This window comes from Cottoperca gobio, chromosome 13 (genome assembly GCF_900634415.1).
Source record: "Cottoperca gobio chromosome 13, fCotGob3.1, whole genome shotgun sequence".
NCBI classification, from domain to species: Eukaryota; Metazoa; Chordata; class Actinopteri; order Perciformes; family Bovichtidae; genus Cottoperca; species Cottoperca gobio.
In genome coordinates, this window is record NC_041367.1 from 11,347,092 (window position 1) to 11,361,920 (window position 14,829).

Sequence of the window (14,829 nt, forward strand, 5' to 3'; positions counted from 1 at the left end):
CACTTTGAGGAACTCCTGAATCCGACTAACACGCCCTCTATGGTTGAGGCAGAGCTGGAAGCTGATGGGGGATCATCGTCAATTTGCCTGATGGAAGTCACTGAGGTAGTCAAACAACTCCACAGTGGCAAAGCCGCAGGGGTTGATGAGATCCGTCCAGAAATGCTGAAGGCTTTGGGTGTTGAGGGGCTGTCTTGGTTGACACGCCTCGTCAACATTGCGTAGAAGTCTGGGACAGTGCCTAGGGGTTGGCAGACCGGGGTGGTGGTTCCCCTATTTAAAAAGGGGGACCAGAGAGTGTGTGCCAACTACAGGGGTATCACACTTCTCAGCCTCCCTGGTAAAGTCTACTCCAAGGTACTGGAAAGGAGGGTTCGGTCGGTAGTCGAACCTCTGATTGAAGAGGAACAATGCGGATTCCGTCCTGGTCGTGGAACAACAGACCAACTCTTTACTCTTGCAAGGATCCTGGAGGGGGCCTGGGAGTACGCCCATCCGGTCTACATGTGTTTTGTGGATCTGGAGAAGGCGTATGACCGGGTCCCCCGGGTGATACTGTGGGAGGTGCTGCGGGAGTATGGGGTGAGGGGGTCACTTTTGAGGGCCATCCAATCCCTGTACGCCCAAAGCGAGAGTTGTGTCCGGATACTCGGCAGTAAGTCGGACTCGTTTCCCGTGAATGTTGGCCTCCGATAGGGCTGCGCTTTATCACCAATCCTGTTCGTGATTTTCATGGATAGGATATCGAGGTGTAGTCGTGGAGGAGAGGGGTTGCAGTTCGGTGACCTGAGGATCTCATCGCTGCTCTTTGCAGATGATGTGGTCCTTATGGCCTCATCGGTCTGTGACCTTCAACAGTCACTGGATCGGTTCGCAGCCGAGTGTGCAGCAGTTGGGATGAGGATCAGCACCTCCAAATCTGAGGCCATGGCTCTCAGCAGGAAACTGGTGGATTGCCTACTCCGGGTAGGGAATGAGCCATTACCCCAAGTGAAGGAGTTCAAGTACCTCGGGGTCTTGTTCGCGAGTGAGGGGACAATGGAGCGAGAGATTGGCCGGAGAATCGGAGCAGCGGGGGCGGTATTACAGTCACTTTACCAAACCGTTGTGACGAAAAGAGAGCTGAGCCAGAAGGCAAAGCTCTCAATATACCGGTCGATCTTCGTTCCTACCCTCACCTATGGTCATGAAGGCTGGGTCATGACCGAAAGAACGAGATCACGGGTACAAGCGGCCGAAATGGGTTTTCTCAGACGGGTGGCTGGCGTCTCCCTTAGAGATAGGGTGAGAAGCTCAGCCATCCGTGAGAGACTCGGAGTAGAGCCGCTGCTCCTTTACGTTGAAAGGAGCCAGTTGAGGTGGTTCGGGCATCTAGTAAGGATGCCACCTGGGCGCCTCCCTAGGGAGGTGTTCCAGGCACGTCCAGCTGGGAGGAGACCCCGGGGAAGACCCAGGACTCGGTGGAGAGATTATATCTCCTCACTGGCCTGGGAACGCCTCAGGATCCCCCAGTCGGAGCTGGAGGATGTGGCCCGGAGAAGGGAAGATTGGGGTTCCTTACTGGAGCTGCTTCCCCCGCGACCCGATCCCGGATAAGCGGTAGACGATGGATGGATGGATATATGCAATTTCTGTATTTTTGGTATGCCTTTGCCACTGATACCAGAAATAGTTTATACAGTATAAGAAGGGTGGAAAACTTGAAAGAAGGATTTCATCAGGTTTGAATCTATTTACAAACTGAAAACTATCATATCTGCAAAAGCCTTTGAGTTAAATCAAATGTTTCTTTTCACTCCAAATACATAAAAGGACATTTAAAATCATTATTTATTCATTTATTATTTGACATGGCTATCTATTGTAATTCATTGTATTGCCATGAGCTAGGAATAAAAAGGATCATCAGCAGCTGTGCATTGGTAGTAATCAGATAAACCTATATCTGAGAGATCACACATGACTAAAGGTTTGTGTGCGTCATTGTCTGGAGCCTAGCCTCTAACCCCTGCAGACCAATGATAATACCTTGGGCAGATGTCTGTGAATACATTTCACTAGGCCCTGCACTGTGAAAGAGACAGAAACTGCCTGCTGTTATCTGAGTATCATCAAGCCTGTCATGTAAGGACGTTTTACACAATGACCACCGTCACTTGTTTCCTCTTGTCTACGTTTGACTTGAGGAGTGCTGTGAGTCTGTGTGCGTGTGACTGATGTTCATTTTGTTTTTTTGGGATTAGATAGAAGTACAGGAATGTGTCTTATCACTGAACACACAGGTATAAGAGCTCTCCTGACAGAGAAACATAGCAACAGCGCTGGTGACAAAATGCGAAGGATTGCTTTCTTACCAAACAATTGTATGAGGAAGAAATAGGTAAGAACATTATGATTTTAAGTACAAATTCTACCAATGAACACTTAGTTGCAATAATACATTTGTTTTAGAAGAGACATTATAAACTGCATACTTGTTGCATATTTTATGTGCAGAAGGGTAGTTGTGTGCACATCCAACACTTCTGTATATTAAGGTCAAGTTGAGCTGATTCAGAAAGGCAAAGAAGCAGAGCGTACTATTCACACACTCCTGAAATGTACATGCAACTGGACAGGCAAGGTTCTTCTTCTTGCTCTTATTTCAGAAGAAATATAAATTGAACCTATGATTTATGTGCATTGGAAAATACAGGTAACTCTTTATAACAGACTGCGAACACGCGTATAATAATTATTTCCTAGATATATTAGAATGTGAAAACTGAACACTTGTGAATCCTGATGAAAATACAAAATCAGTAATTATTGATTTCTTACTGTGTTAATGAATTAATTAACTATAGTCAGACTAATTAATTATATGTATTACACACTTAGTGTTAATCTTCTTTTAATTCATGAATCACACAAGTCAAAACATTATTCAGATTACATTCACCTGCATGCCACCTTTTATTTAACCACCGGTGGAGAGGAACTACTTACTCTACTTAAGTACACATTTGTACTTGTGCTTTACTTGAGAATTTCAATTGTATGCTACTTTATACTTCTCTACATTTCAGAAATAAATATTTTACATTTAACTTCACTACATCCGTGTGACTGGAGTTACTAGTTACTTTTTACAGAGTCAAACGTTACATTGAGAAACATGATGGGATTATAAAATATGATGCATTAAAGATTAGATCAGTGGTTACCAAAACCTTTTTAATGTGACCTCTTATGACAAAATCAGTGTGTAGTAGTTTCTTCAGATGTCTATGAGTTGTTAGCAGTTTTCCCCTTTAAATTTCTCCCACTGTGTTACTTTAATTAATAGAAATTCAAATATTTCTCAAATATCTGAGAAAAGTCAAATAACATAATACAGTGTTGTGAATCAGAACTTTTCTTTTATCTCCCATTAATCATTGCACAACCATTTCAGATTGATCTTGTTATACTTTCCTGCATCAGTATTAACAATATAATATAGTAATATGTAACACTGTGAGCTGTTAAGTGTTAAAACTAAGAGGTAGTCGCCTAGACTCTAAAGTGGTATGCTTTATCTTTCTGTCTCCTGATCTGAGGAGTCACTTTATCAGCATATCATGTTCAGCCTGTCATGGTTCAGGTTTTATTGTAGTGAAAAAAAAATGAAACGGGGAGGAGAGTCTTGCTTCAGTGAAGCATTTCAGGAAGATAAAAGTCTGGACAAACCAGCCTCCTCCGTACTTTCCACAATGAGCAGTCCCCTCAGACAGCAGGCTATGACATAATCACCTATTGTAAGTAGGACAACAGAGCTTTTCACTTTTGGACAAAAGAAGCTTGCAGTTGCTTTGTGTTGCTTGCAGGTGTTATGCTGCCTTTTGTATGCCACTAATGTTTATTTTATGAATATTCATCACAGGTTTCCATTCAACACTCCAGATTATTTGTGATGTGGCTGACCAGAGAAGAAGTCATTTAAAACGGAGAGGAAAGACACTCAGCTGGATTCATCATGTCAGTCAAGCTTCCTAAACGGCTGAGCATCAAAAAGAAAAGTATGTTTCCTTCATGCTTTTCAGGGGTTGTGGTGTTATATATATATATATATATATATATATATATATATATATATATATATATATATATATATATATATATATATATATATATATATATATATATGCATTTTGAGGACTTTTTAATGTACCCAAATATGCTGTGGATTTATTAATTAAGATGAATTGAAAAAAAACCTAGCTAACAATTTTAAAGGGAGGCCTACAAGCAGAAATAAATGGCAAAACAAATTACTTTCTCATTATTTGACGTGTGGCAGTACAGTACAATTACGTTGAACAAAAGACTAACTATCCTAAGGGGCAATTTAAATCTGCTTTTTTGCCCTATTTTGATTTTAATGTGTGCCAGATTAACCATTTGCACCTTGTAGAGACACTGCCGCAGCAACCCAAGCCATAACATTGTTTTTCCCCTAAACCTCAGCTAATCCACAAATGCTTACATTCTATTGAAGTGAATGCTTTGGGTTAAATGCAAAATGTGTGCACAACAACCATGATATCAAATCATTTGATTAGCTGTAAATATTTTATTTTGGGAGATCTGTTCATGCCATTTAGGAAGGTAACAATGTATTTGGGCTGAACATCTTCCTCCTGTGACTGCTCTGGCTTTGGTAACACAATGAGGTAAAAGCTGCAGACCAGGAGGAGGGCTTTGCTTGGATAAAGTACAACATTGCTGAATGCTTTAATGTGTTTATCCATTAATAATAATTGGGTTGGCAGCAGCAAGTGTAGTAAATGTGGATGTTAATGGCACCACGGGTTGTTGTGTTTAAGGGGAACACTGTTGTTTTGTTTGCAGGTGTAGCTGAAACTCTGAGTTTAAATGTAATGACTAGTTAGCTACAGGGATATTGTGCCTTTTTTGTTTATAAAATGTTAAACACAGCAACTGTTCTCTGTTATATATAAAAGCTTATATGTAACAAATAATATGACAAGTATTATTAGTTTGATCATGAATTTTGAAATATTTTCAAAGTCTCTTGTCACTCTCGATAAAAATTAGTTTGAGCCAACAGCTGACAACTAGTGCACAAAGAACTCAGTACACATTTACATTCAAAGACATGCGTTACACATAATCTATATGCTATCCAAATCTAATTAAAAATATTCACATTTTTACATGTTTTCCACAAACACAAAATCTACTTTGATTAGTATAAAGGAAACATATTTAAATACTTAAACTTTGCTTGAGGATTTTCCACTATGAGCCTATTAAAAATACATTATTTAGCTTTTTTTCCAGATCATATGAAAGTTTATTCTACATTTAACTGAATAAAACTATATTACTATGAATGATTTAATAATGTAGTTTATCCACAGACTAAATTATTGATTCTTTTTTAACCCAGAACCTCTAAAGGACAATGCCCAGACAGAGGTCCTAAATAAGCTGGGTCTGAAGGCCTTCTGGACGACACCACTAGACCCAGCGTCTTTGTTGGACATCAACACTTGGAATCTGGAGAACCAAGCCCCTCTTGAGCCCAAGGATCTACCAAATGTTTTCCTCCAACGCTTGTGGCTGTTTAGCCCAGATGCCCGGAGTCCTTGCTGCAAACCTTTACATGATGTTCTGAACAATGCCAACAAATCACCCGAGGACATTATAAATGGTTTTGAAGGAGAAAACCAGTGTGCCATCAATCCCCTTGATCTAGTTACAGCTGTCTTTATGTCTGCCAACACTTTCCTTCAGCAAGAGATGACTGTGCGCATGTTGCAATGCCAGTTTGCTGTGCCCCTGGTCCTTCCAAACATAGATCCAGAAGAAGCCAGTCGCTTCCTTCTTTGGCCTTTGAGAGGTGCTGTGAGCCAATGGGGGTCTCACTTTCCAGATAATAACAGGAGGTTCCATGAGGGGGATTTGGCAAGTACATACATGCCAGTGGTTTCTTGTGTGAAGCTTGGTCACAGTGGTGTCTCTAAGTCACAGGTGCTAAACAATGTTATAAGTACACTCAGATCTCCGCGTGACACATTTCTCCACAGGGGGATGGATGGAGGACACCTGCCCCGAAGACTTTCCAATGGCCTGGTCGAGATTGGATGGTATCTACCCACTGGAGACAGTGCCAGAGATATTTTTCCTGTCCCTGTGGTCATCTCTAACCTCCGTGGTGACGCCAGTACACATGAGAAATCCCTCAGCCTTCTATGCCAAGCGTCTTCAGCTGTGGTAGTTTTCTGCGGGAATCTTAAGGAGAAAGAAAAACAACTTCTCGCCTCCTGCAAGTATATGGCACACAAGCTCATTTTGATTGACCTATCAGATACTGAGAAGAATGAGAACAGGGTTGTGGGGTTTGCTAGTCAGAACCTTGAAGAATGCATGGCCCTTCCCAGAGGATCAGTGCTGCAAGGGAGAGATTTGAGTGAGGAGGAACTGGCTAATATGCTGTGTTGCACCCTGAAAGATCTGCTACCAGATGAAATGAAACTTGTTAAACTTGAGGCAGCAGCAAAATTAGCAGAGGAGCTAGGCCTTAATGTAGATGAGGGAGCGGTCTGTAAAAAGTCAATGGCCACAGTGGAGAAAGTATTGAAAGGGTTAGATGAGGGATCTGCACAATTCAGGGAGAAACAGCTTCCGTTGCAGGGGCCTTTGTGGAGCAAACTTGCCGAAATAGAAAAGGAGGAGAGTAAACAGAGAAAAGAAGGAAAAGATATTGATCCCCAACTGCAAATAGAAAAGAAAGACATCCTGGTAGAGTTGAGTAGCTACAAAATGACCCCAGCGATGAAGATTTTCACCGATGCGCTTTTCGCAAAAGATAAAGTGGAGAGGACTTATTTCCTCAGTTGGATGAAGCTGAGGCTTCGATTGAATCAAATAAAAAAACTAAACAGTCCACAAGATCTATTCACAAACCTGCAGACAGAAAAGGAAGATGGCATGCCAGAAAATTATGATGACCTCCAGAATGGAGCCAATGACGACCTAGGAGACAGTGATAGTTTCTATACAGATTCAACATTTGAAGAGGAAAACACTGAAGAGCAGCCTGTAAATACTGAACTGCAAGTCTCCGAGGAGAAGTTTGAACCACATTCACAACAGAAAGAACATTTTGAGTCCACACACAATCCACACAGAGAGCAGCAGTTATATGAGACGTCAAATGAAACAGAGATTCAACAAATTTCAATTCCAGTCTTTGAGGACCAAAACCGTAATTGGGGGTATGGAGAAAATGGAACGTTCAACACCAAATGGAAACAGCCAGAGGAACCAGAGCTGGCACAAGCTAAGTCAGATTCAACTTCTTCTGCCGAACAACAAATGTGGCTGGATGTTTCCTTTGAACATCCGGTAGCCTCATGTACACAGTCTTTGGAACCTGATCTGTCCTCGCTGGGGCTTGAGCACTTTTTGCGTGAGATGGGCTTAATTTTTGAGCTAACACACACTAGCCCCGGCAGTGGGGGCCACAACGTGTTGCGTCTCCCTCGCTTAGCTACAGACCTTCTTCTATATGGGATTCCACTTGAACTAATGGATGGAGATGCCTCAAACATCCCCATCCGCTGGCTGAGCTGTGTCTTTGCAGAACTGAAACGCCGCCTACCTCAAGAACAGTGCAGGATGCGAGTGCTGACAAATCTTGCAGTACATCATGCTAGGAATGCTGAGATTCTTTCTGCATTATTTGGGGTTAAATTTCCTGAAGGAAGGAAAAGATCCACTAAAGGGGTGTACATGGTTGCCCTGTGTCTTCCTGATGAGCTCAGAAAGGACATGGAGTGTGATTTTCTGATGTTAATTGATGTAGAAGGTCTCTGCTCAACGTCTCTAGACAACAAAAGAAATTTGCTGATCCACGACAATGAGATGGCCACTGTTGCAATTGGATTGAGTGATGTTTTAATGCAGAACATCTCTTCACAAGTGGGTATTGAGTTTGAAACTAACCTCACTGTCATAGTCAATGCTCTACTGCGCATTAAAGAATGTGGCTCCGTGCCTATTTGTCAACTTCTGACCGAGGATGAAGGAATAAACAGCGTATTACAAGCATCACAGTTAAGACGAGTATCGGATATGGTTCAGAATGAGACTGGAGACAGAGGAACTAATAATACTGATAACCATTATGCAAAGACCACAAGCTGTATCACCTGTGTCAAAGGGCCTTGGTACAATATGTCCCTCTCTGAACCAATTGATACACAGTATAGTAAAACTGTGTTAAAGCTTAAGCAAAACCTGTTTGGGGCATTGAAGAAGTGTGCAGCAAAGTCTGAAACCACAGGTCTGCCTGAATTTATGAGCCGTTTGTGTGCTGTTTGGGATGCAGTGAAAGCAGAATCATTCTCCATTAGTCTGCAAAATACTGACATAGCTTTAGCCTTCTCTTTACTGTGCACAGAGCTATACCAGTGGGAGGGGAGTTTTCTGGAACACATGGAAAGCTGGCTTAAAGGGGCAACAAAGAAAATCTTTGACACAAAGGCAAAGGCTTTAGACCCTGCAATCCAAAATGGCCTTCTGAGCGAGCTGAAGGATGAAGCCAGAGAGGAAGTCAAAACAGAGGTGGACAAACTTAGATCAAAAGTAGAGTCATATTTGATGAAAGACAATGTTCTTAAAATGAACACATTCAAGCCAATCCTTATGAGCAATATGGATAACCTTCAGGAGCAAGTAACCAAAGAGATGGTACAAAGATTGGGGACAGTCAACGAGAGCCATTGTTTTTCAACACAGTTGGAAAGATTTGACACCGTACTGGAAAAAGAACAGGAATCCAAGCTACATGCACTGGTAGAGAACAGCAAGTCAACCAAAGTTCTCCTTCAAGATACAGAACTAGAAGAGGCATTTGAGGGTGAGTGGAGTAAGATATTGTCCAACTTTGACTTCAGGTCGTCAGAAACAGATGATATTACAGCAAGAGTGACCGATATTTTGAAAAACAATCTAATCAACTGTGGTCTCCAGAAACACATGAAAAAACTTGAATACATCAGCCAAAACCAGAAATCTAGCTTCCAAGTTAATGATGAGCACTTTGGATACCGCAGCAGATTAAAGCACATGTTTGAAGACAACAACAGACTGCAGAGGTTAGAAGCTCAACAGGTAGCATGCAATATCATAGAAGGATACAATCAGTTTGTAGCAGATACATCTAGCTTACCAGCAGATTTCTCTGACAGCTACATTACAAAACTGTTAGAAAATGTTGAAAAAGCTTTGAAAGAAAAACCTATGGAAATCAGATCAGCTTTTGAAGTGGATCTGAAAGTTTATCTCTGTAGCGCTGCATGCCAAGACTTCCAAAAGCTACATGACCGCTATGCCAAGGACAGCGAGCTTTTGAAAAATATTACTGCCACCAAGAGTACGTACATGGCAAAGTTTATCTACCAGTTCAGGAAGAGAGACCAGTGCCAGAGGGTTGCTCAAGCTTTTACCTCTATGGTTATCAGACCTACAGTGTTGGACTACATTTACAGACCACTGGGGATGCAGATTGTTAAAAGCATCCAAGATAAAGCCCAGCAGTATCAGTCCCCACATGCCTTTCATCAAAGTTTGCTGGAAGAGCTTGTAAAGGAGGACCACTTTGAAAGCTTCCTGGAATATTTGCTTAACTACGACAACTTCAGAGTGAAGAAGATCCAGGAGACAGTGGTGGATCACCTCTCTGAATCAACCAACTTGGATAAATGGAGGCAACAGAGACTTGGAGAAATAGTAGGGAAGATTGCGGCAGCAGTGAGCCAAACGGCAGAAGGTACTAATGGAGTGCTGAGTGATACAAAGCCGCTGCTGGAGAGAGTTTGCCTCATTTTAGAGAGAGATGGAGATGTGGATGTCCGGGCCAGGGCTTCTCTGGATAGACCTTTCTTCAGCATCACCACAGAATGGGATCGCTTTGTCACATGTCTAATGGAGTTACTGGCTGCAATGCGCTTGGAACTAGCCCAAGAGTTCTCCCAAAATGTGGAGATCACCCAACTTCTTCAGTGCCTTCCCATTCAGCCCCAAGACGCTCTCTTTAATAGAGTGAAAGGCTGTGACCAGCAATGTCCTATCTGCAGAGCCCCTTGTGAGCTGCAGGAGATAGGGCATAAGGTTCACAAGGCTCTGTTCCACAGACCCAAAGACATGTTGCCCCATGACTCCGGTTCTCTGTGCTGTATCAGAAACCCTGAAACCATGACCGAGGGAAACCCAGACATGAGCAAAGACACACAAGACATGTCTGTAGCATGCAGGGGCCTTCATTACCTCTACCCAGACTGGAGCATCTCTTCAGAGGACCCAGACAGCCAGATGCCCAGTGCTTATTGGAGGTACTGTGTGGTTTATTAATGCTTAAATAACATAAATGGATATATTTCTCTAACATAATATGTATGTTATGTACCACTATATATACACAATGCAAATGTTCCTGAAATTAGTTAAATATTCCATAATTTACAGGTATGTGTTGGCGAGGTTCAATGAGAGGTTTGCAAAGGAATACGAGCAGGAGCCATCAAAGATTCCTGAGGAGTGGAAGGAGATTACTGAGGAAGAGGCACTGTACAGTCTGAAGGAGGCCCTCCTCACTGGACAATGCTGATATTTGGAATGATCTGTCCTGTACGTCATTATTATATTATTATGTGACATTTTATTGATAAAGTTCAGTTTTTTTATCTGGTTTAGAAGTCTTTTAGATCCATCAAGGATGTTGATGTTGATGATAATGTGAATAGTGGACAGAAAAGTAATCAAATAGACCATTCATTCAAAAGACAGATTTCTTTTGTTATTTACCTTTACTTTTTTAACATTTCCATAATAAGATAGCGTTTTGTAAAATATGCCTTTAAAATATATTGTAAATGTTGACTCGTTATTATCTCACTTTCCTCCACTGCCTCCTGATCTGAAAAGACATCCTTATTATTGTGAACAATATGATATGGCACACTCTTAATGTAAAAAATGTTAGAATCAAATATGTTGTCTCATCTTTTCGACACTACATATCCAGCAGTGATTTACAGTATGCTAATTCCACATGTTCCGTGTTTTGAGGGTTAGCCTTTTGTTTTGTATACACAGACGACACATGTTCATATAATTGTGATGTGAATACATTATCACAAATGATAAAAAGTGTCTCACCTGCTAACATTTGCTCCACATTTCATACCAAAGCAGGTTATGTCTTTCTTGCTAACAAAGCTGAGGTCATTATGGCATTATAGGATAAAGCATGGACTCCAACAATCACATCAGAACACTAGCCATGATAAACGTTACACATTATAACTCTCCATCTATGAGCACAGACAGGATCCTCTAATGTCCTACATCAAACTGATTACTTGGCCAATCGGGACAAACTTAGCCTTTCCTATGGAACCAGCGCTACACTTTATTGACCCTACTCAGCATCAATGAAATGAAGGAGAAGAATGAGTAAAGTAGAGGGAAAAGTCAAATGCTGAAATCCACAAGAGTGCAATGTTGGATGAAGGAATCCTATGACAGCTCAACACTGAGATTTAAGAACAGGGTTAATTGGTTTCATACCAAACCTGACCTGCTGTACTATATCTATTCATTCATCTGTTCATCTATTCTTCTTGTACAGGAATTAATTAATGTATTAGTTGTTTAACTGTTTAATGTACAACAGCTAAATGTATATATGCTCATGTATATTATTCCTAATAAAACTGCCCTTTGGAAGATACAGTAAAATACATTGATTTACAGTACTGGACAGATCTCTGAAGGTCATAGCCTGGCAGCAAACATGGCGTGACATGGTCCCATTACATTACAATTTTATGTATATTAATTAATACAAACTGGGATTTCAATTTTCTGTCAGATGCATCTATCTATACATGTCTATTTATTAGGGTTGTCGAATTAACGCTCCTAGATGCCCCTGAAGTTTGCTCCGACAGCATGGCAGTGGCGGTTCTGGGGGGGGGGGCAACAGGGGCCCTGTAACCCTGTAACACTGAGCCTGGACCCACCTGTGGCCCCCCCTCCAAACGAAGATCAATTACATGGGAGGACAGACTAGGATCATACCATTATGTGAAAGAAGGAAGGGGGGCAGACGCTCCACACACAGCGAGTGTAGTGGTACAGGCCAGATACACACAGAGCGACAGAGAGACGGGGGATTTAAATGCAACAGGTCGGGAGAAAGTGAAGAAACTTTTAATAATAATAATAATAATAATAATAATAATAATAATAATAATAATAATAATAATAATAATAATAATAATAATAATAATAATAATAATAACTCAAAGACGCTTTTATCTAAAGTGTCATAATGTTAAGACTTTAGCCTTTATTTATTTGATCTGTTTGCTGTGGTTCTGTGTTAAATTGTTAATTTAAAGGATTTGATTAAATGTTAAACAACAGGAACTGTGTATAAAAATAAGGCTTTTATGAAAACACTGAATGAAAAATTGCTTACGAACACACAAACCATTTATAATTGCTAAATTAGGCTAAAATTAGAAGTCTCCGAGTGATACTAAATGAAGAGCCATTTGGGAGCCATAAGAGCCAAAAGAGCGGGACCTCCCATCACTAGTATGAACGGTCTGACTCGTTACCATGGGAACCTAAATAAAAACACACATGCCATGATTGATCACTGGAGAGATGCTGTAATCAGTCAGGAACATACCAATCATGGTATTGTTTTTGTTGTGTGCGATTATTTATACTTAACTAAAAATATTGAAGGCTTGAACACTGCTTCCTCTTTTGTCCCGGGTTGAATGTACCTCGGGTTGAATGTGCCCCTCTGACAAAACACTTGGCCCCAGCCATAATTTAATAAAAGAGCACCTGTTCAATGTGAAAAGTGAGTTGTATGTTCCAAAATGTATCCAAGATATGTTTGTTATTGTGAGTCTGATGGCTAATGTTTTAGTATGTTCTATTTGAATTTAGTATTTAATTCTATGGATATGGACTTGTTTTCAAAGTACCTTATGTATGTTATACCAGGACTACTTACTGTTAATGTGATGAATACTGTTTTACTATATTCATCTTTTTTTCCACATTAGTGGACAAGGACCTGTTGGGGAAACAACTCATGTCTCCTTGGTTTGAAGCCTTGTAGCCATAGCTTTCCTGCTTTTGTGTACGGACTGGTTGCTTTTTGCAATGAATTATGGTGATACAATTAAAGTGAAAAAAAAGTATTCACGTGACTAGTTCATTTCATGTATTAGTAACTATTAACACTTCTGTAAGTAAGAGTAATTTGAAGTGATTCATTGACAACGTATTGTGTGGCCCACAAACCGCCATTGATTTTCCTGTTTGGCTGAACAGCCCTGGTGTAACGCATCGTTTGGTAGAGGATTGTCTTCACTAGCTTTTAGTGGGAACCTCCATTTGTTATTGATATCCAACATACTGTACAATCACCACGGCCCCTGGTAGACCACCACACCAAGAAAAGTCTATTCCAACACTGTGTGCAATTATCAATGCTTGTGCAATATTCACTTTTTATTCACTTTTTTTATTCACTTTTTATAACTTTTGCTGTCAAGTGCAATATTCTCTTTTATAATAATCCTTTATTAATGATTTATTTATAATTGACAAACTTTTTCTGATGTCTTATTAGAAATGGAAAAACTCAAAACCCTTTATTAATAACTTACTAACATTTTTAACTTACTAGAAAGAGACTCATGAGCATTTATAAGATATTAGATTATTCTTATAAACCATTCATTAGGGGTGACTTATCACAAAGTAACTAGATCCCAAAAATGTTTGTTATGCTAATTCTTGTGGACTGAAATGACTGAACTGATGACTACGGATAATTGCTGCTGGTGGAACTGAGATAGGGAGGGTCGCTCTCAGTTTGGAAGAGGAGCAGGAGTTGGTGGTGAACGTGCAGGATGGGGAGGAGGAAGAAGCATCTCTGGTACACAGCTCTTGTAGAAGGAAAGTATCCTGACGGCCCTCGATCATCTTCTGGTAGATCTTAAGTCTGTGAAGTCCAACATGGTGAGGAGGAGGAGGAGGAGGAGGAGGAGAAGAAGAAGAAGAAGAAGAAGAAGAAGAAGAAGAAGAAGAAGAAGAAGAAGAAGAAGAAGAAGAAGAATGTCTGTGTGTGTGTCTGTGTGAGTGTGTGTATCTCCGATCCTCGCTGAGGTCTCCACAGAAGCTGGCCGTGCAAGTTGCCGGGAGAGGCTGTAGGTGGAGGTGCTCGCCAGACACCGCTGACATTCCTCTGCGGCAGCTGCTCCTCTTCCCAGATGGGTACATTTGTTTAAATAATTCTGTCACACTCAGTCACACCCTGCCATACTCTGCCATACTCTGGCACACTCTGCCAGATTCTGTCACACTCAGTCACACTCTGCCATACTCTGTCACACTCTGCCATACTCTGCCAGATTCTGTCAAACTCAGTCACACCCTGTCACACTCTGCCATACTCTGTCACATTCTGCCAGACTCTGTCACACAGAGCCACACAGAGCCATACAGAGCCACACAGAAGTCACACAGAGCCACACAGAGTCCCACAGAGTCCCACAGAGTCACACAGAGCCACACATAGTCCCACAGAGTCCCACAGAGTCCCACAGAGTCACACAGAGCCACACAGAGTCCCACAGAGTCCCACAGAGTCACACAGAGCCACACAGAGTCCCACAGAGTCCCACAGAGTGACACAGAGCCACACAGAGCCAGAGCCACACAAAAGTCACACAGATACGATCG

At 41.3% G+C, this 14,829-nt stretch overlaps 1 protein-coding gene across 1 annotated transcript; it reads left to right on the forward strand.

Annotated features, from left to right (window-relative positions):
• Window positions 1–7,988: 7,988 nt before the first annotated feature.
• Window positions 7,989–11,767, forward strand: gvin1l2 (GTPase, very large interferon inducible 1-like 2). Its single transcript, XM_029446782.1, has 2 exons — window positions 7,989–10,385; window positions 10,519–11,767. The coding sequence occupies exons 1-2, from the start codon at window positions 8,125–8,127 to the stop codon at window positions 10,658–10,660; spliced, it is 2,403 nt and encodes an 800-aa protein (XP_029302642.1). The 5' UTR covers window positions 7,989–8,124; the 3' UTR covers window positions 10,661–11,767.
• The last annotated feature ends 3,062 nt before the right edge of the window (window positions 11,768–14,829 follow it).

Coding starts and splice junctions, on each gene's coding strand:
- gvin1l2 (XM_029446782.1), top strand. CDS start 8,125: ATGGTTCAGAATGAGACTGGAGACAGAGGAACTAATAATACTGATAAC. Junction 10,386..10,518: donor ATGCCCAGTGCTTATTGGAG/GTACTGTGTGGT, acceptor CATAATTTACAG/GTATGTGTTGGCGAGGTTCA.